General features: G+C 39.9%; 1 protein-coding gene across 2 annotated transcripts in view; it reads left to right on the forward strand.

The window, feature by feature from the left end:
- PLBD1 (phospholipase B domain containing 1) overlaps positions 1 to 22,584 on the forward strand; it is a 68,716-nt gene that overhangs the window by 34,658 nt on the left and 11,474 nt on the right. For both annotated transcript variants that reach the window (XM_019937375.3, XM_019937384.3), the window contains exons 5-6: positions 647 to 787; positions 1,196 to 1,340. In XM_019937375.3, the coding sequence (XP_019792934.1) occupies positions 647 to 787; positions 1,196 to 1,340 (286 nt within the window). The remainder of the gene's footprint in view (positions 1 to 646; positions 788 to 1,195; positions 1,341 to 22,584) is intronic.

The raw sequence follows: 22,584 nt of genomic DNA on the forward strand, positions 1-22,584 counted from the left end.
CTCTGGTGGTTTGAATCTTGCTGGAGCAGTGCTCTCTAGTTAACACAGAGTTCATGTTCAAGCCTGATAATTGCTTCAGGTTTAATGCTGTCAAGTCTGTTAGTCCTGTTTTAAACATACGATCAAAATCAAAAGCACCTTAGTTGAATATTTTCGCTGTAAAGCAGTGCTTCTCAGCTAAGGATGACTTCTCACCAGAGGACATTTTGCAATGCCTAGGCATTTTGGGTTGTCAAAATTGGGAGGGTGCTACTGATATCTAGTGGGTAGAGGCCAGGGACGCTGCTAAACTTCCTACAATGCCCAGCCCCCCTGCCCAACAAGAAAGACTTATTTGGCCCCAAATATCACTAGTGCCAAGACTGAAAAAACCTGCTGAAGAGGAATGCAAGCAGAGGGCTCTGTTCATTTTACTCTCATAGGACCCACTCCCCAGATCTGTGGCTAACAGGCTAAAATGTCTCACAAACTATAAAGTAATAAAAATCATTTTATAAACTACAATAAAATCTAGTGTATCTGTTACATTAGGGAACCTTCACAAAGGAGTAATGTAATGGATACCTAGCAACAGGAGCCCTCACAATAGAAAATGACATCTGAGTGTCTGAAATCAATGTTAAGTGCTGTCTCTCTCTTTTCCCAGCCCATGACCCTGTTCCAGATTCAGTTCCTGAATGCTGTTGGAGATCTGCTGGACCTGATTCCCTCACTTTCTCCCACAAAAAACTCCGGCCTGGAGGCTTTTAAGAGATGGGACATGGGACATTGCTCTGCTCTTATTAAGGTGAGACATGCGACAGCCTTTCTCTTCGTCCTTCTTCTGGTCCATATGGACTTTTTCTATATGTCACCCAAGTATGGTAACATCTCATCACTCCCAGCTATAGTTACATATCAGCTCATGGGTTCCTCTGTCATAGAAGTTAAGAACTAGAAGGAACTGATGGAGGGAATTGGATGTACGTGATGTTACCCGTTTCTTCCATCATTTTTCCCATGCTCTATGTACCTGCCACTCCCACCATCCAGAATCTTCCATTTTGGAAGCTAGGACAGACTCTGTTTTGTGCACATTAAAGGTTAATTTTCCAGTAACAAAAATAGCAGTAAACGCCTTAATAGACATAATCCCTCTACACTTCCTACATTTGTAGTCAGTTATCTGTATACTTCACTATGATTCTGGCTATAGGTTCTTCCTGGATTTGAGAACATCTTTTTTGCTCACTCAAGCTGGTACACGTATGCTGCCATGCTCAGGATATATAAACACTGGGACTTCAACATCATTGATAAAGACACCAGGAGTAGTCGCCTCTCTTTCAGCAGTTACCCAGGTAAATAAATTTAGAGAGACATCTGAGTACTCTGAGTACTATTTCAGGATAAAACCTTAGTGATTTAACTGGAATGGAAGAAGAAATGTTTAGTGATTAGCATACATTAATCAAAATTGGTTTTTAGAGTGCTATGAAATATAGCTCTAATACTTGTATTTAATAGAATGTCATAAACTATGTTAATAGGGTTGACAAAACTTTACTTCAACAAATGCCAATTGAGTATTTAAGCACAAGGCACTTGCCTAGGCTCTGCAGTAGAATCAAAGATGAACGAGGTAGATCCTGTCTCAGCATCTCCTTGAGAGCCTGTCTCCATTTCTCTTTTTTTATGATTTCTTTTTTTTAATTGGAGTGTAGGTGATTTATGCATTTCTCTTATTCTTTGCAATATCCACAGCAGTTTACCTAGTATGTGGCACCTAGTACTTAATAAATTTTTGCTGAATGGATGGGTGAATGAATGTACGAGCTTATAGATCTTACACAGACAAGATAAGTACTATACAGATAAGAACAATATTATTACTGGATACTGTTTAGGCTACAAAAGAAGTGTAAGAAATGTTGTGAGTATTCAAAATAGGGACAACTCACATCTGATTGTTGGGAAAAGGAAAAAGGTGGACATTTGAGATGAACCATGAGCGATGACTAGAATTTGAGCAGGTAGAGATGGATGGGAAGGATGATCTTTGTAGAGTTGGGATTGCAAACTCCTATACCTAAAGGAGACAGAAGATGATGCAAATGAATAAAGGGGCTGGTATAAGAAAATAGAAATGGAAACAATTTTAGCAAATACATGGTCCACTGACAGGGAGCCAGTCAGTTCCCACTGACTATTGTCACCCAGCCATGTGGAGATCAGTATTTCCATATCCTCTAGCTTCTCAAGAGAGAAATATGGACTTGAAAAACAAAACCCCAAAACGTGTGTCTGCTAGCTGGAATTGCCCTCAACTGCAGGTTTGCACCCTCTTCAGGAAACATCATGAGCAAAGGCAAAGGGGAAATTCTTACCAAACATCTAAGTGTCCGATGCAGATGTGATGTGGACACTTTTGACCTTTAATTACATATATGCAACTTACAGGGCGGTTATACCAACCACCTGTCATATCTAGCTTTGTAAGAGTATTTGTGTCAGAGTATTATTGTCCCTTCTGGCACTGTTGTTCTTGATAATATTAACATCACCCTATTGGGAATTCTGACCAGGGGAATAAAGTGATGTCTTTCTGTCCTTGTGACCTGATCCTTCCTTTGAGACCACTTTGATTTCATCTTTGTCATAGTTTGCTTAATTGTTTTAGTACTGAGGGGGACTGAGAACTCCTTTCTCCAAGTTAGACTGTGCTTCGATTCTTCTGTGTTCCTTTGCACTGAAATGTAACGACGGCAAGATACTGAGACAGTCAAATATTCGTACTCTTCCTCTTGTTTGTGATAGAATGCAAAGTCCAGCTGTTACCTGAAACTTTTGCTTTGAAATCTCTGCAGAATGGTGTTCTTCCATAGTCTTACTAGTCTTGAATCCCAAAGGTAGTGGTGGAGAAGGACGTGGAGGGATTACCTGTGAAACTTTTGACCTTGCTCATATTTGCATATATATCTTCCAGAATAGATAGATTTAGAAGTAGACATATAGATAATAGAGCTCTTTTTTTTTTTTTTACTCCAAGATGTTTTTGCAGGAGCCAGTGGAGCAATGTCATTCATAATTTCTCTAACTGGACTGCTTTGTTCTCAACAGCAAACATGTCGAATTTTATTTATATTACAAAGAATTGTTTAGTTATGGGATCAGCCACACGGAATTCATCGCATAGACATAAAACTAAGCTTTACCATGAACTTTATGCCATGTGTATGTGCTGTTGATGCCAGAAATAAGCTAGGTGACTTGTTGTTTTTCTTTGGTGCAGGAGTACCGTGATAGATTGAGTGGGTTAGGAGCGTGGTGTCAGTTTTGTATTCTAAGGGGCAGGACCTGGAGGCTCTTCCTGATACGGACAAGGATATTAAGAGTTATTGAGTCAGAACCAATAGATCAAGTCATGATATAATTTATTCAGCTACAATTTTCTATTAAAATGTCCTAAGCAGAGTATTTGTGATGAAAAACAGGACAAATGCAGCCCCTATTCTAACAAACTTTACATTCTGGTGAAAAATAGACACAAATAAAAAAGCAATGACTAAAGTGTGATTTGGGTAATAATAGAGAAGCCTAGTTTGGGGATGAATAGATAGCTTTTAAGAGAAAGTAAAATTTATGTTGAGACACAAAGGCCAGTGTAAATTCCCTGGGATAATGGGGTGATAGAATGTTCCCTGTGGAACAAGCAGCACATGTAAAGGCCTATGGGCAAGAGGAAGTGCGGAGAAGGCCAGGGAGAGGGAATGAAGGGCAGTGCAAGACCATTAAAATTACAAGTGAAAGTGACATTAATAGATTTGCATTTTAGAATTACAAAATGTCTGGCCCACGAGAGGAGGACTGGAGAGGCTTCCCACAGAACATGTAGAAGCCTGAGGCAACAGTCCAGGCAACTCAAACCACATAAAGTTTTGCAGATGGTCAGTCAATATACGGATGGAAGATTGATATTGTAATAGTGTTCCTGTTGTCCTTGCCAGAATCCTTGAGGGATAATTGCCTAATAAGAATTGTTGGAAGGGCACTCCCAAAACTGTACTCTAGCATAGAATAGGAGGAATAATAGTCATCCTTCACAATACAGTCATCGATGTTGCAAAAGGATTTGCAGACCCCAGCTCACCCAGGCTTATCTAAGCCAGTCTCATGCTCTGTGTTCACGAGAGTCCCAGCTGACTCCGTAAAAATACAGGTAGTTATTCAAGGAAATAATATAATAACCTCCATCCTAATCTGGAAAGGATTTACGGTGGGGTCCAAGGTGGCAGAGTAGGAAGATTCTGAACTCACCTGCTCTCACAGGCACATTAAATCTACAGCTACATTTGTATCATTTCCTCTGAAAAAGATCTGAAAGTGAGATGAGCTGATTCCCACAACAGAGAATGAAAGGACCACACTGAGACAGGTAGGAGAGGTGGAGACATGGTCTTGCAAAAGACCCCACTTTGTTGTGTGCAGCAACACGCGATAAGGAGGGATCTCATGAGACAGGTGCTTCTCCAGGAGGAGCAAGGGATTGGTGACGCCCACCAGGCACCCCAGCCCCTGCGATCCGCACCAGAATGATGAGCTCCCAAAACGTCTGGCTTAGAAACCCAACGGGGCTGATGTCCAAGGGTACCAAAGTGCTATAGGAGACTGAGATTCCCCCAGTAAAGGATTTGCATGTGGCCTTACACACCCCAAGACCCAGCAAAATAGCAACAGTTTGGAAAGTGCCAAATGTGAGGAAGATTCATTTGCCCATCTAAAGGCTGGAGGGGCCGGGGACAGCCGAAACGGTCTGCAGGCAGAGGCGCTGGCGGAAGCCATTGGCGCATTCTCCACCTAGCGTGCTAGCACAGGTGGGTGAGCCTGGATGCAACACCCTCCCACTGCCTAGCGAAGCGGGCAGCGGTGAGTGGTTGTTGCAGTGTCCTACTTCCTTGCTGAAGTCTGCACGTGCAGTGGTTGCAACACTCCCCTGCCCCCTGGGGGGGGGGCTGAAGAACTGCCTTCCTGAAGCCAGTGAGCGGGCCCCATCCCCTCCACTCTCCAGCTGACCTGCTAAAGCCAGTGAGCACTTTCAGTCCACATAGGGGACACCTCTTGATCTCCCAGCCTTGCTCGCCAGGGGCCCTGGCATTCCTGAGCTCCACAGGACGGTAACGATCAGAAAGACAGCTCTTGGCAGGCTACCACGCCCAGGGCACTGCACAGACAGCAAGCTGAAATAAAACCCAAGTATCCCTGTGAAAAAGACCTGTTTACTTAGCCTGATGCTTCAGCTTCAGACAGGCTTCAGGTTTCCCATGCATCTAGAGGCTAAGGAGACATTGCCAGGAGACATAAGCTGGGAGACACCATCTTTGTACATCCCCTTGGCCTCACTACAGCTCGGCAACACTTCCCAGGTAAAAAGCTTATTCACTTGTCTGGAGCCCCAGTTTTTGCAACTGTCACTAGGCCCTAGGCTGCCAAAGGTCACGCTTACCCTTGGGCTTAAGCGTCTACTTTCACCTGTGTTCTCAGTGCAGTGCTGCTTCCTTTCTACCCAAGGGCAGCAGGGGAGGTGACAAGTGAGCTTTACTCTGTATGCTCCCCCACTGACCCCTGTGGCAGTCACGGCACCCCCTGCAGGCTCTGCACCACGTGTTCAGCAGTGCTGTGGGGAGGGCTGGCCCTGGCCCCTAAAAGGGCTTTAAAAACCTTACTTTCGGGCTTCCCTGATGGTGCAGTGGTTGAGAGTCCGCCTGCCAATGCAGGGAACACGGGTTCGTGCCCCGGTCCGGGAAGATCCCACATGCCGCAGAGCGGCTGGGCCCGTGAGCCATGGCCGCTGAGCCTGTGCATCCGGAGCCTGTGCTCCGCAACGGGAGAGGCCACAACAGTGGAGGCCCGCGTACCTTGCTTTCTAACACAACCAGGCCTTTGTAACAGATCTCATGCCTCCAGCTGATGAGGTGACTTCCTGCTTTCACGAGTTGGTTACAAGTTGGATGGATATTCTGTGGAGCAGCTGAGACTGCTCATCTGCCTCTTACCTCAGGCTTCTCACCTCTCCTACCCACAGGTGGGAGTGTATCAAAGGTAGGGGTATAGGCAGCATGGATAGAGATCGCATTCTAGGAGAGCACTGATTATAGCATAAGAAGTCTGAGAGAAGACAGACAAAAGTTGGAAATACGTTGATGTATGTTTACTGTATAAAATTCTGAATGTAATTAATGACCAGGAAAAGAATTATCATTCACATTTTTCTTAATACTGTGGGTAAGACTTGCTATTGTGGTCATGATTAACAAAGCACAGTAATGATTTCTGAGACAGTCATTAGAATTCAGTATTCATAGGCGACATGATAAACGTTGAAGAGTCATTAAGTAAATGGTGTTAAGGAACTGCAGAGGCAAAGAAATCTATGTTGTTTCAGTGCAAACAGGTCACAAAGAGTCATGGCTTTGAGAGTAATAATAGTATTGCTGCTTTTTTCTCATGAAGGGAGATATAAAATTTTCCAGAAATAATGTATCGGACTATAAAGAATACAAAGAGGTGGTACCTGGACATTACAAAGCATCTTCACATACACTGATTGGGTGATAGACAAATACATTAGTATGTTTCTCTGCTCATTATTCTAAATCTTCATTAATAAATCCCTACACTTCACATGGGCCCTTGAATTTTGTCATCTATTTCTTAATCCAATTGTTTATTTAGGCAGGGGCCCTGCAAAAATTACTTGCCTGAAGCTCTGAATACTCTTAAGAAAGGTGGCCCTGTATTATTGAAGCAAAAAAAGAAGGTTTTGAATAGCCATGGTCTGTTTTACCTAAGAGGTGATAGGGCAAAGAAAGATAAAAGCCCTGGCTAGTCCTCCGCCAGGATACTGTATACAGACAACTCTTGATTTGGCTGTGCAGTCAAGAATCCCATAGGGAATGACGGCATTGAAAAGGTGGGCATTACCACTGCATGAACACTGCAGTGCAGAGATCTCCTTACCATCAAAAAGAACACAAATAACAAATGTTGGCAAGGATGTTGAGAAAGGGAACCCTCGTACACTGTTGGTGGGAATGTAAATTGCTGCAGCCACTGTGGAAAACATTATGGAAGTTTCTCAGAAAACTAAAAATACAACTACCATATGACCCAGGAATTCCACTCCTGGGTATATATCTGAAAAGAACAATAACACTAACTTGAAAAGATACATGCACCCCAATGTTCATAGCAGCATTATTTACAATAGCCAAGACATGGAAGCACCCTAAGTGTCCATCAACAGATGAACGGATAAAGAAGATGTGGTACATATACACAATGGAATATTACTCAGCCGTAATAAAGAATGAAATCTTGCCATTTGCAGCAACATGGATGGACTTGGAGGGCGTTACACTAAGTTAATTATTTCACTTATGTCAGACAGAGAAAGACAAATACTATGTGATATCACTTATGTGGAATCTAAAAAATACAACAAACTACTGAATTTAACGAAAAAGAAGCAGACTCACAGATATAGAGAACAAACTAGTGGTTACCAGTGGAGAGGTGGGGGAGGGGTTTATAGGGTAGGGGGAGTGGGAGGTACAGACTATTGGGTGTAAGATAGGCTACAAGGATGTATTGTACAACATGGGGAATATAGCCAATATTTTGTAATAACTGTAAGTGGAATGTGACCTTTAGAAATTGTATTAAAAAATAAAAATAAATAAAATTTGTTCATGTCAAGAAAAAGATCTGCTGATTTCCATTGCATTGAAGGTTTAAGTCAATCAGAGATAATCAACCTGTCAGTAATACTGAGTCTTCCAGCCCACAAATATTGTTTCTCTATTTATTTAGATCTTCTTTAATTTGAGCGATGTTTTGTAGTTTTTAGTATATGGGTCTTACATACCTTAAATTAATTTGAATCCTAAATGATTTTTGATGCTACTATAATCAGAATCAATTTTTTAGTCCTTTTTCCAATTGTTCATTGCTTGTATATATGCATTAGTTATCTATCGCTACATAACAAATCACCCCCAAAATTAGTGACTTGAAATGACAGTAACCATTTAGTATCTCATAGTCTCTATGGATAAAGAACTTAGATAGGGCCCAGTGAGGAGAGCTTGTCTCTACTTCACTATATCTGGGGTTTTAGCTGAAGACTCAAGAGACTGAGGGGCTGAAATCTCTGGTAACTTAACCAAAGCTAAAGGATGTACTTCCAAGGTGACTCACTTCCATGGTCAAGAAGATGGTGCTGGGAAATTGATTCCCCTCCATGGGCCTCTTCACAGGACTGCTCAAGTATCCTCAGGGCAGGATTCCTGGTTTCCCCCAGACCAAGTGATCTGAAAGAACACGGCAGAGACAGCAATACCTATTATGACCTAGTCTCAGAAGTCATATACTCTCACTTCCACCACATTCTATTTGTTAGAAGGAAGTTATTTTGATCAGCCCACATTCAAGAAAAGGAAATTAGAATCTATCGTTTAAAGGGAAAATTGTCAAGGAATTTGTGGAAAGTTAAACACCACCACAATATAGAAATATTATTTTTTTGTATATTTACTTGTTCTCTTGAGAACTTTCTAAGTTAATGTATCAATCTAATAGCTTTTTGTAGATTTCTTGGGATTTTTCTAGTTACATAATCAGGCCATCTTTGCATAAAGACAGTATTACTTCTCTCTTACCTTGTATGTCTTTGTTTTCTTTCATGAATGTACTGGATAAGACCTCCAGGACACTGTAGACTAGAAGTGGCATGGAAATCTTTGCCTTGTTCCTGATCTTAAAGGGAAAAGTATTCAGTCATTCACCATTAAGTATGATGTTAATTGTAGGTTTTCTGGATACCCTTTATAAGGTTAAAGAAGATCCCATCTCTTCCTACTTTGCTTAATGTTTTTATCATGAATGAGTGCTGCATTTTGTGCAGTTCTCAGCTTCTATCTATGATCATGTGATATTCATCCTGTATTAATATGGTGAGTTCCACTGATTAATTTTCAGATATTAAATCAACTTGGCATTTCTGGGATTAACCCCACTTAATCATAATATATTATTCTTTTTTATTTATTTTTTATTCAACATACTAATATTTTGTTAAGGATTTTTTCATCTAGTATTCATGAAACATATTGGACTGTGGCTTCCTTTTCTTTTAATTGTTTTGGTATTGGGGTAAGCTTGTTCTTATAAACTGAGTTTAGAATTATTTTTTCCTTCTATGTTTTCTGAAAGAGTTTGTGTAGGACTGCAATTATTTTTTTCTTTAAATGTTTTAAAGAATTCATTGACTAAGCCATCTAGACATGGAATTTTATCTGTTGGAAAGTTTTTAACTATGAGTTCAATTTCTTTCATTAATATAGGTCTATTCAGGTTTTCTAATTCTTCTTGAGTCAGTTTTGAAAATTTGTGTCTTTCAAGGAATTTGCCCATTGACTCTAATTTATCATGTTCATTGATATAAAGTTATTTATAATATTTTTATTTACTTTTTAATGTTGGTAGGATCTGTAGCTAAGTACCTTTAATCATTCATGATATTATGTCTTTTTTTCTTTATCTGTCTAGCTAGAGGTGTATAAATTGTATTGATATTTTCCAATAACCAGATTTTCTTTTCATTGATTTGTTTCCTATTGTCTATTTTTCTTCCTCATTGATTTTCATTCTTATCTTTATGATTTTCTTTTTCTCTACTTACTTTGTGTTTAATCAGTGTAGTTTAATAGAGAGCCAAAGGTTTTGGCAGGGACTAGCTGAGATTTTAGAGCTAACTCTCTCTGTGGTTTTCTTGTTTCTAAGGTTTTCTCTAACTTTCCACTTGTTCTTCCAGCTCTGGGTTTTGCCCTTTGATAGCTGGAGCAGTCTCAGCTGTGTATGAGCTCGGAGCAGAGCACCCTCTGTCAGAGTTGCAGCAGATTTGTATATCTCTCCAGTAAGAATTCGGTCTTACAAGGGTAAATCTCTCAATTCTTTCTGGTTTTATCCCAAGCTCTTTGGCATCTCTCACATCCTTGCATAGTTAGTGGTCAGCCAGGAAACTAGGCAGAACTTATGTTCAGATTTTGGATCTCTGCTCTTCTATACTTCTCTCTTGCTTTCAAAATTTCCCCCTTTGGGACTTTCCTGGTGGTCCAGTGCTTAAGACTCCCTGCTTCCACTGCAGGGGGCATGGGTTCGATCCCTCGTCCAGGAACTAAGATCCCGTATGCTGCGTGATGCAGCCAAAAAAAAAAAAAAAAAAAAATTCCCCCTTAATTTCTCAGATATCTACAGCACTGAACTTCGAATACCATCTCAAGTCACTATGGCTGCAGTTCCCCACCACCAGAGCTGGCAGTGGGGGATTAAGGAATGCACTCAAGCAATGAAGCCACATACTCATATTCTTTTTTAAAAAAATTTTTGTTTGTTTGTTTTGCCGCACTGTGCAGCATGCAGGATCTTAGTTCCCCCACCAGGATTGAACCTGTGGCCCCTGCAGTGGAGGCGTGGAGTCTCAGCCACTGGACAACCAAGGACGTCCCCGTACTCATATTCTTAACTAATAGGATCACTGCTCAGTTTTTCCCTGCCTTTGGTCATTTTCTAGTACCTTCAACTAGTTATTTTACATAATTTTATACAGTGTTTATCCTTTTTACTTGTGGGAGAAATCATCAAATTTCTTTGTGCTGCCACTGGAATACTCACCCTTGGTATGAGCATTTTTATTGCCTTTTAATGCGTTTTACCCAAATGTTTTCCATATTAACAAAAGTATCGCAAGAGCTCCTGGTCGAAGCCTTCGCTAATTTTCAGGCTGAGTCAGCTACCCCTCCTTTCAGCTTCCTCGGTGCCTCGTGCACAGCTTCTTCAGAGCCCAGGTTCTGTATTCATGTCTGCATCCTCAGGGCCAGCAGAGCCTTGCACGTTGTAATCACTGAACAAATATTTATGCAAGGAAGGAGAAAAGGAAGGAAGGAGGAAAAGATAATGGGAAGAAAAAAGAAAGGAAACAGGCAGACAGGTTACAGATAACCCCTTCTGATGTGGACAGGTGGAAACTGGAGAAAGACAGACGGGAAATGCAGTGAGAGGTGGAGGAGGGGCTGCCTGAGAGAGCATCATCTATCAACATATCACAAGCTCATTGTTTTCTCTTCATCCTGCCCTCCCTTTTATACCCTTGATTTGAAAAGAAGAGTCCGAGATGTTCATGAATTGGTATCAAGGCATCTCAGATGCAAACCTGTATGTTCAGCACAGGGATTGGACCTTGAAGCCAATCCTTTGCAGCCACCCTGACTATGAATGACATGAATAGGACCCAGCTAGTTTTATGGGAATTGGGCAGCACCCAAGATTTAAGTAAGTTACCTTAAAATCGTTTGTGCTTAACTTGTTATTGAAATAAAAAGAGAAGTAATGTTTGTTTAGCTTCTATTTATGTGCCTGGCGTTATAACTGACACCCTGTGTATGCATAATACACATTTGGTGTGTATCATGTCACTTAATTTTCATAATAAACCTAACAAGGAGGGTATTGTATCAGCATTTTTCAAATAAAGAAACAGGTTCAGGGAAGTTAAATACCCAGCTCAGGAGTTGGGCACTGGGGTTCAAACACGATGTATCTGACTATAAAATACCCAGTGTTCGTTTTCAGAAATGGTTCTGTTTGTATCTAAGTTAAATGGCTAACACTAAAAGAGCCATGAACTCAAAGGACCTCCTGGGATGCCAGGTGGGTGGAGCTTTTGTGTGGGAACAAAGTGTTTTAATTGAGGATTACAGTAAATAATGATGATCCCTAGGAGGCTGAGGCTTCATGCTTAACTATCTGTAAGTGGAGCTCTCTGGAACACACTTAGTGTGTTTCACCCAGCATGCATGTGTTCCTACTTTGCATCACATCTGGGCATCCCATCACCTCCCACACACATGTACATACCCCTTAAATTTTCCTCTGGAGCTTGCTAAAAATGCGGATTCTAAAGTGCCATCCGTAAGAATTCTTATTTAGTTGAGCGGGGCTGGTGCATTTGTAACAAGCACCCTAGGTGATTCTAACATATTGGGTCCAAGCCCATCCTTTCAGACTCTGGCAGTCTTTCTGGTCTGGGTAGCCATGACTTTGCTCAGCCTTCTCCTGTTTGAAGTTCAAATACTTGAAAGTAGGTGCACAGGGAGATAAAAGAATAGTCTTAAGGCCCCAAGAAAATGTAGTCAAGTCTCCTTCGTAATCCATAATGTTATTACTTTCATGTGTTATTAAATTGCCTCTGTAGTTGTAAACATTTTTAATGTAATTGTATAATTACTTTTATTAATTTCATGTTACCTCTTTTATCTTAGATCCTTTGATCATAAGGCTGAAATATATACAAACAATCTGTGATTTAACACATGCCAAGATTCATATCTTCTGCCTTTAAAAAGTAGAACCAAAGGAGAAGAAATAAAAGTAGAACTAGGGCACCCATTCCAAAGGACCATAGATAGATTTTGTAGCACTTCATTTCTGCTTTCCTAAGTATCAATACCTTCCTTTTGTTTTGTATTCCTCTTTGGCACCATCCCAGGATATTGATGACTTCTGCCAGGCCACAGCTGTCTTGAACATCTTTCCCCACCTAGCTAAGGAAGCTTCCTGCCTTCTATCTTTCCAGAAATCCCACCTTATTTTCCACACTTTTCTTGACTGACTGGTCATAAGGTGATTTTCCCCAACTCCACCCTGTCTAAACATGCAACCCCCCATGATTTACTCTCTTCCCAATTGCTTTGAATGCATTTGCTCTATTGTGTAGAAGTGTCACTGTTTGCCATGACTACCTATCTGTTTCCCTCACATCTGTCAGGCGTATGTTGTAGTGGAAAAGGCATGTGTTGAGGTTCAGTCCTAAATTTATTCCTGACAATGCTGTTTATTAGCTTTAAATAGCTAAATATTTTTTAAATTAGCTCATCTAAGTGCTCTTTTTGTGAAGATCAAATGATAGTATCCATCCTTCTAAAGCAGGGTTTCTGGTGTGTCATAGGTACACAGTGAATGTTAGTGACCACCATCTCTTTCTTCCTTGGATTTAACAGTTATTTATTGAGCACCTACTATGTGTCAGATCCTTTTCTGGCGCTAGAGTGAACAAGACAGAAAAAGTTCCTGCCCTGGTGGAACTTACATGCTATGGGATAGATGGAAAAGGAAACAGTAAACAAGCAAATAATATAACCTAAAATAAATAATTTATTATTGAAGAAAAACAATTTTATGTGGATAATAACAGAATATTGGTTAAATGTAAGCCACCTCTTCATAATTACTTTCTATAATCTTTAAGAGATTATTATTATTATCTTAGAATTAGAATTATACTAATTCTTTTATTTGGACCACTGCAGGATATTCAAACTCCCAAGTATGGCTTCATGTGCTTGAATATCTAATAGTATGAATCCTTCATTGATCACCTTCCTATTGCAGGATTAAGCAGAAATCTGCTAAAAAAAAAATACATACTTGATAGAAGAATAATTACTGGAAAGTGAAGGGGAAATTTATTGGTTCCAGTTAGGGTCTTGGCAGGAAGAGAAGTAAATGAATGCCATTCTGGAAGGTAGGAAGACTGAGTCCATTGCAGAGTAGACAGAATAAACGGCTGGAGGATTTCATGTCCTGGGGTAACAAGGAGAGCACAGGCTGCCTTTTCTTAGGCAGGAAGCGGAAGACTTTCCAGCTGTAGACAGTAACCTTACATAGGAGTTCTGGTGGAGACTCAGAGGGGAGCAGAGGTGGGCAGAGAGGGCAGTCTGGGCATATGCCTTTTGAAGAAGCTCCTGAGGGAATTCTGATACAGTCTCTGGGCTGAGACCCATTGCACAGTGCTTGAGATACAGTAAGTGTTTAATAAACATCTATTGACTGTCAGACTGGCTTAGAGAAATCAGACAGCCCAGCATAGGTGGGTGCTTTTCACAGGTCTGAGAAGTGATACAGTTCCTCTTCAGCTGTGGGAAAAAGCTGAGCAGAAAGGCTGAGTATGGCGCCAAGATGTTATTTTGTTTTTTCTCTTTTTAAAAAAAAAGAAAGAAAAGAGTTCCCAAAGTGTCACATCCATCTGTGTTAAAATCAAATGGCAGGGCTTCCCTGGTGCCGCAGTGGTTAAGAATCTGCCTGCCAATGCAGGAGACATGGGTTCGAGCCCTGGTCCAGGAAGATCTCACATGCCACGGAGCGACTAAGCCCATGCGCCACAACTACTGAGCCTGTGCTCTAGAGCCTGTGAGCCACAGCTATGGAGCCTGCGTGCCACAACTACTGAGCCCGCGCACCTAAAGCCCGTGCTCCACAACAAGAGAAGCCGCCGCAGTGAGAAGACCGCGCACCGCAACGAAGAGTAGCTCCCGCTCTCTGCAACTGGAGAAAGCCCGCGGCAGCAGTGAGGACCCAGCGCAGCCAGAAATAAATAAATAATTTTTTTTAAAAAAGAGAGAAAAGAATCAAAATAAAATAAAAAATCAAATGGCAGTAAGGCATTTCAAAGCAAAATATGTTGTATAATTGGATTATTATTATTATATTAGCTACTGCTGAACCTCCAAATTTTGTGCTGGAAACGTGATTATTATTGCTTTTGAGTCCACACGGCAGCTAAATGGTTCTTTCTGGTGTCTCCGCTGGGCACATCGTGGGTCTGAGGTTGGCTGGGGTTGGGTGTGCAGCTCTGCTGACCTTGGATGAACTCTGTAGCACTTCGGGGGACTGGCCAGCTAGAGGCTGGCCCTCCTGCACGTGGTCTCCCATCCCAGAGACCAAATTAGACTGGGCTGGTTTACACTGCTGTAACAGGGTTACAAGAGGTGAGAAGAAGTATGCAAGGTCTCCTGAAGCCTAGACTCAGAAGTGGCGCATTTTGTTAGCCGAAGCGAGTTCCGGATCCAGCTCAGATCTAAGAGATGGGGAAACAGACAATGCCTCTTTCTGGGAGATGTTGCAAAGTCCCGTTGCTGAGTATGGATAGAAGGAGGGGTGAGGAAATGCAGCACAGCTATTTTTACAATCATGATCCACACTCCTGACCCTGAGTTGTATGTCATTTATGTCCTTTGTCAACGCTGAATCTACTCTTTTGGAAGGAAGGAATGTGTGTGGTCTTCAGAGGTTTGGAGCAGCTAATGCATGTGATATGCAAATAAGCACATTTTAAGTTTTTTATTTTATTTTTTAATGGTTTATAACATGGTATAAGTTTTTTGTGTACCTACGTATTATGTTTCGACTTCTCTATATACTACAGCATGCTCATTCCCAAAGGTCTAGCTTCCATTCCTCACCATGCAGTTGACCCCCTGTATCCATTTTGCCATCCCCCTGCCACCCTTCCCCTCTGGTAACTGCTGCTCTGTTCACTGTATCTATGTGTTTGTTTTTGTTTGGTTTGTTCATTTATTTTTGTATTCCACATATGAGTGAAATCATATGATATTTGTCTTTCTCCATCTGACTTACTTCACTTAGCATAATACATTCTAGGTCCATCCATGCTGTCACAAATGGCAAGATTTCATCTTTTTATGGCTTAGTAGTATTCCATGATACACACACACACACCACATCTTCTTTATCCATTCATGTGTTTATGGGCACTTAAGTTGTTTCCATATGTTAGCTTTTTTTTTTTTTTTTTTTTTTTTTTTTTGCTGGTACGCGGGCCTCTCACTGTTGTGGCCTCTCCTGTTGCGGAGCACGGGCTCCGGACGCGCAGGCCCAGCAGCCATGGCTCATGGGCCCAGCCGCTCCGCAGCATGTGGGATCCTCCCGGACCGGGGCACGAACCCACGTCCCCTGCATCAGCAGGCAGACTCAACCACTGCACCACCAAGGAAGCCCCATATGTTAGCTATTTGTAAAGAATGCTGCAGTGAGCATAGGGCCGCATATATCTTTTTCCAATTAGTGTTTTCATATTCTTTCAATAAATACCCAGAAGTGGAATAGCTGGGTCATATGTTAGTTCTATTCTTAATTTTTTGAGGAACTTCCATATTGTTTTCCACTGTGGCTGCACCACTTTACCTTCCCACCAACGTATGAGGGTTCCCTTTTCTCCACGTTCTCTCCATCACTCTGGAAGGAGAGAACCATTCTGACAGGCATGAGGTGATACCTCATTGTGATTTTGACAGGCATGAGGTGATATCTGACAGGCATGAGGTGATATCGCATTGCGATTTTGATTTGCATTTCCCTAATAAGAGTGATGTTGCACTTCTTTGTATGTGCCTGTTGGCCATCTGTATGTCTTTAGAAAAATGTCTTTTTTAGCTTCTCTGCCCATTTTTAAATTGGGTTGTTTGTTTTCCTGTTGTTAAGTTGTATGAGTTCTTTATATATTTTGGACATTAACCTGTCATTTGATATATGATTTGCAAATATCTTCCCTCATTTGGTAGGTTGTCTTTTCAATTTGTTAACGGTTTCTTTTGCTGTGAAGAACCTTTTTAGTTTGATGAGGTCCAATGTGTTTATTTTTGCTTTTGTTCCTCTTTCCTGAGGAGACATATTCAGAAAGATATTGCTAAAACCAATATCAAAGAGCATCTTGCCTATGTTTTCTTCTAGGAGTTTTATGGTTTCAGATCTTACATTCAAGTCCTTAATCCATTGTGAGTTGATTTTTGTGTATAATGTAAGATAGTGGTCTAGTTTCATTCTTTTGCATGTGGCTGTCCAGTTTTCCCAACACCATTTGTTAAACAGACTATACTTTCTCCATTGTATGTTGTTTGTTCCTTTGTCATAAATTGATTGTCCATGTATATGTGAGTTTATTTCTGGGCTCTCAATTCTCTTCCATTGATCTCTGTGTTTTTCTGCCAATATCATGCGAAATCAAGGAGTGTGACACCCCCAGTTTTGTTCTTTTTTCTCAGGATTGTTTTGGCTATCTGGGGTCTTTTGTAGTTCCATATAAATTTTAGGATTTTTGTTCCATTTCTGTGAAAAATGTCATTGGAATTTTGATAAGGAGTGTACTGAATCCATAGATTGCTTTAAGTAATATGGACATTTTAATAATGTTAATTCTTTCAGTCAATGAGCACAGAATATCTTTCCATTTGTGTCATCTTCAACTTCTTTCAACAATGTCTTATAGTTTTCAGTGTACACGTCTTTCATCTCCATGCTTGAATTTATTCTTAGGGATTTTATTCTTTTTGATGCAATTATAAATGGAATTGATTTCTTAATTTCTCTTTCTGCACAACAGATTTTTGTATACTGATTTAGTACCCCGAAACTTGACTGTATTCATTTATTATTTCTAATCGTTTTTAGGTGATGTCTTTAGGGTTTTCTATACATAGTATCATGTCATCTGCAAACAGTGACAGTTTTACTTCTTCCTTTCCATTTTGGATGCCTTTTATTTCTTTTTCTTGCTTAATTGATCTGGCTAGGGCTTGCAATATTATGTTGAATAAGAGTGGCAAGAGTGGATGCAGAAAAAGCTTTTGACAAAATTCAACATCCATATGATAAAAACCCTCCAGAAAGTGGGCATAGAGGGAACATACCTCAACATAATAAGGGCCATATATGACAAACCCACAGCTAACATCATATTCAATGGTGAAAAGCTGAAATCATGTCCTCTAAGATCAGGAACAAGACAAGGATGCCCACTCTTACCACTTTTAGTCAACATAATATTGGAAGTCCTAGCCACAGGAATCAGACAAGAAAAATAAAAGGAATCCAAATTGGAAAGGAAGAAGTAAAATTGTCACTGTTTGCAGATGGCATGATATTATACACAGAAAATTATAAAGATGCTACTAAAAAACTACTAGAGCTCAACAGTGAATTTGATAAAGTTGCAGGATGCAAAATTCATATACAGAAATCTGTTGTATTTCTATACACTAACAACAAACTGTCAGAAAGAGAAATTAAGGGAACAGTTCCGTGTACAGTAGCATCAAAAAGAATAAAATACCTAGGAATAAACCTATCTAAGGAGATAAAAAGACCTGTACTCAGAAAACTATGACACTGATGAAAGAAATTGAAGACCACACAAACACATAGAAAGATATACCATGTTCATGGATTGGAAGAATTAATATTGAAATGACCATACTACCCAAGGCAATCTACAGATTCAATGTAATCCCTATCAAAATACCAAAGGTATTTTTCACAGAACCAGAACAAATAATTCAAAAATTTGTATGGAAACACACAAGACCCTGAATAGCCAAAATAATCTTGAGAAAGAAGAACAGGGCTGGAGGAATCATGCACCCTGACTTCGGACTATACTACAAAGCTACAGTTATCAAAACAGTATGGTATTGGCACACAAAAAAAACAGATACATGAATCAGTGATACAGAATAGAGAGTCCAGAAATAAACCCACACACTGATGGTCAGTTAATCCACAACAAAGGAGGCAAGAATATACAATGGAGAAAAGACAGTCTCTTTAATAAGTGGTGCTGGAAAAACTTGACAGCTACATGCAAAAGAATGAAATTAGAACATTCTCTAACACCATATAGAAAAATAAACTCAAAATGGATTAAAGACCTAAATGTAACACTGGAAACCATAAAAGTACTAGAAAAAAACATAGGCAGGACACTCTTTGACATAAACTGTAGCAATATTTTTTGGATCTGTCTCCTCAGGGAAGGGAAACAAAAGCAAAAATAAACAAATGGAACCGAATTAAACTTTTGCACAGCAAAGGAAACCACTGACAAAACAAAAAGAGAACCTACTGAATGGGAGAAAATATTTGCAAATGATATGACTGATAAGGAGTTAATATCCAAAATATATAAACAGCTCATATAACTCAACATTAAAAAAAAACCCAACTTGATTAAAAATGGGCAGAAGACTTGAATAGATGTTTTTCCAACAAGACATACAGATGGCCAACAGGCAGATGAAAAGATGCTCAAAATCATCAATCATCAGAGAAATGCAATTAAAACCACAATGAGATATTACCTCACACCTGTCAGAATGGCATCATCAAAAAGAACACAAATGACAAATGTTGGTGAGGATGTGGAGAAAGGGAACCCTTGTACATTGTTGGTGGGAATGTAATTGGTGCAGCCACTGTGGAAAACAGTATGGAGGTTTCTTAAAAACTTAGAAATAGAACTACTATATGACCCAACAATTCCATTCCTGGGTATATATCAAAAAAAACAAAAACACTAACTTGAAAATATACATGCACTCCAATGTTTATAGCAGCATTATTTACAATTGTCAAGATATGGAAGCAACCTAAGTGTCCATAAACAGATAAATGGATAAAGAAGATGTGGGATATATATATATATATATATATATATATATATATATATATATACACACACACACGCGCACACATATATGATGGAATGTTACTCAGCCATAAAAAAGAAATATTGCCATTTACAGTATTACTAGAATCTTCCCTCTTGATACTGCTTTTGCTTCATCCCATAGATTTTGGTAAGCCATATTTCCATTTTCATTTGTGTCTGATTTTTAAAAATTTCTCCTTTGATATCTTTGTTGACCCAATAATTGTTCAGTAGCATGTTGCCTAGTTGCCACATATTTGTGATATTTCTGGCTTTCTTCTTGTAGTTGATCTCTAGTTTCACACCGTTTTGATTGGAAAAGATGCTTGATATGATTTTAATCTTCCTAAATTTATTGAGACTTGTTTTGTATCCCAACATATGGTTTATCCCTGAGAATGTTCCACGTGCACTTGAGAATAATGTGTATTCGGCTGCATTTGGATAGAATGTTTTATATATGTCTATCAAATCAATCTGGTCTAAGGTTCATTTAAGGCTGCTGTTTCCTTGTTGACTTTCTGTCTAGGTGATCTATTCACTGATGTAAGTTGGGTATTAAAATCACCTACTGTTATTTTGTTGTCTCCCTTTAGGTATGTTAATAATTGCTTTATATATTTTGGTGCTCCTATGTTAGGTCAGTATATATTAATAACTGTTATGTCTTCTGGACGAATTGTCTGCTTTACCGTTACTTAATGTCGTCTTTGTCTCTTGCTACCATTTTTGCCTTGAAGTCTGTTTTTTCCCATGTGAGAATGGCTACACCCACTTTCTTTTGGCTGTTATTTGCTTGGAGTATCAACTTCCATTCCTTCACTTTGAGCCTGTGTTTCTCTTTAAAGCTGAGATATGTCTCCTGGAGGCAGCATATAGTGGGGTCTTATTTTCTAATCCATCCAGTTATTCTGTGTCTTTTGATTGGTAAAGTCAATCCATTCACATTTAAGGTGATCGTTGATAGATGAGGACTTAGAACTGCTATTTTATCTTTTATTTTCTGGTCGCTCTGTATCTCCATTGTTCCTTTTTTTTTTTTTTAACATCTTTATTGGAGTATAATTGCTTTACAATGGTGTGATATATAACAAAGTGAATCATTTATACATATACATACATCCCCATATCTCCTCCCTCTTGCGTCTCCCTCCCATCCTCCCTATCCCACCCCTCTAGGTGGTCACAAAGCCCTGAGCTGATCTCCCTGTGCTATGCGGCTGCTTCCCTCCATTTTTCCTTTTTCCTTGTGTTTCTGTCTGCCATTTTAGTATGGTGGTTTTCTATGATGTTTTTCCCTATTTCCCCTTGTTTTTATGTTTCCTCTCTCTGCTCTAGATTTGTGTTTTGTGGTTACCATGAGATTTGTATGAAACCTATCATGGATAAAATTGTTCTTTTTCTGCTGATAGTATCTTATCTTCATTTGCCTACATGCGTTTCTTCCTTTTCCTCTCCCCTTTTTACTTTTTTGTCGTCTTAAATTATTCCTTTTTGTGTTGTTTGTTACTAAATTAAAGTAGCTAGAGTTATTTTTACTGCTTTTTTCCCTTTAATCTTTATGCTGTAATTAAGTTTTTAACAACCTATTCTGATATAGAATAAGTTGCAATTTTTTTATTCTGTCTGTCCAGTTACCATTTTACTCAAAGTTTTGTGTACAGTACTTTTCCCTTTTCATTTCAGGTAGAAGAGCTTCTTTCAACGTTTCTTTTAAGGCACATCTAATGTTGATGAGCTCAGTCAGCTTTTGTTCGTCTGGGAACGTCTTTATTTCTCCTTCATATCTGAAGGATAACTTTGCTAAATAGAGTATTCTTGGGTGATGGTTTTTATCTTTCAGTATTTCGAGTATGTCCTTCCACTCTCTCCTGGCCTGTAGAGTTTCTGCTGAGAAGTCTGCTGATAGACTGATGGGGATTCCTTTGTAGGTTACCATCCTTTTTTCCCTGGCTGCCTTTAGAATATTCTTTCTTTGTCATTGACTTTTGACAGTTTTAATATACCGTGTCTTGAAGAAGGTCTTTTTGTATTGAGGTAATTAGAAGTTCTCTTGGCTTTGTGGACTTGTCCATCCAGTTCCCTCCCCAGGTTTGGGAAGTCCTCAGCTATTATTTCTTTAAATAAACCCTCTGCACTCTTCAGTCTCCCTTTTCCTCCTGGGATACCCATTACCCTAATGATGCCCTTCCTAAAAGAGTCAGATGGTTCTATAGGATTTCTTTACTTTTTAGATCTTAATTCACTCTCCTCTTCTCCCTGTATCATTTCTAGATTTCAATCTTTAAGCTCACTAATTCTCTCTTCCATGTGGTCTGCTCTATTTCCAGTGCTTTCTAATGCATCCTTCATCTCATTTATTGAGTTCTTCAGCTCCAGAATTCCTATTTGGTGCTTTTTTTGAATTTCAGTCTCTTTGGTAAAGTATTCCTTCTGTTCATTCATTTCATTCCTGAGGTCATTGAACTGCCTTTCAAAGTTTTCTTGTAGCTGGTTGAGTATCTTCATGACAGCTATTTTGAATTCTCTATCAGATCACAACATTCCGTGACTTTAAATTTGGTTTCTGGAGGACTGTCATTTTCTTTTTGTGGTACTGTGTTACCGTGGTTCTTCATGGGGCTTGATGAGTGCTCCTCTGCCAGTGCATTTGAAGTGGTGAACATGTTTCTTCTTTAGGTAAAGCTTTTTTTTTTTTTCCTCACTTGCTTGTAGCTATTCACTAGGTTAGTAATTAGATGCCTTTCTTTTGTTTCCCAGTAGGTGGCGCTATAGCACAAGTTTTTGGTTTCTCTTACCCGTGCTGGTTATTTTTGAGAGCTGGCACTTTCCACCCTCCACTGTCCGTGTCAGAGGTGTCGCCTGGTGCCCTCCTTGTCACTATTTCTGTCTCCAGGGTTGTCGGTTCCTTGCTGCTGCCGGTGTTGCTGACAGTGCCACCTGGGGCACGGAGATGGCCAGCACTGCCTTCACCGTCCCTCTGGTTCCACCTACTTTATGTGTTCCAGTCCACCCACCCTTAGATGACAGAGATGTGGAACTCTCCAGCATGCTGCTGTGTTGGGCCGAGGAACCTTTGTTGAGTCATGGAAGTTTTACTGGTTTTACTGGTCGTAGATTGAAGGGGAGAGACAAAGGGAGTGTCTCACACCCCCCATGATGTTGATGTCACTCTGCCAAATGGGCACATTTTAAATACATTTGATAGG

Source organism: Tursiops truncatus, chromosome 11 (genome assembly GCF_011762595.2).
Source record: "Tursiops truncatus isolate mTurTru1 chromosome 11, mTurTru1.mat.Y, whole genome shotgun sequence".
Lineage (NCBI taxonomy): Eukaryota > Metazoa > Chordata > Mammalia > Artiodactyla > Delphinidae > Tursiops > Tursiops truncatus.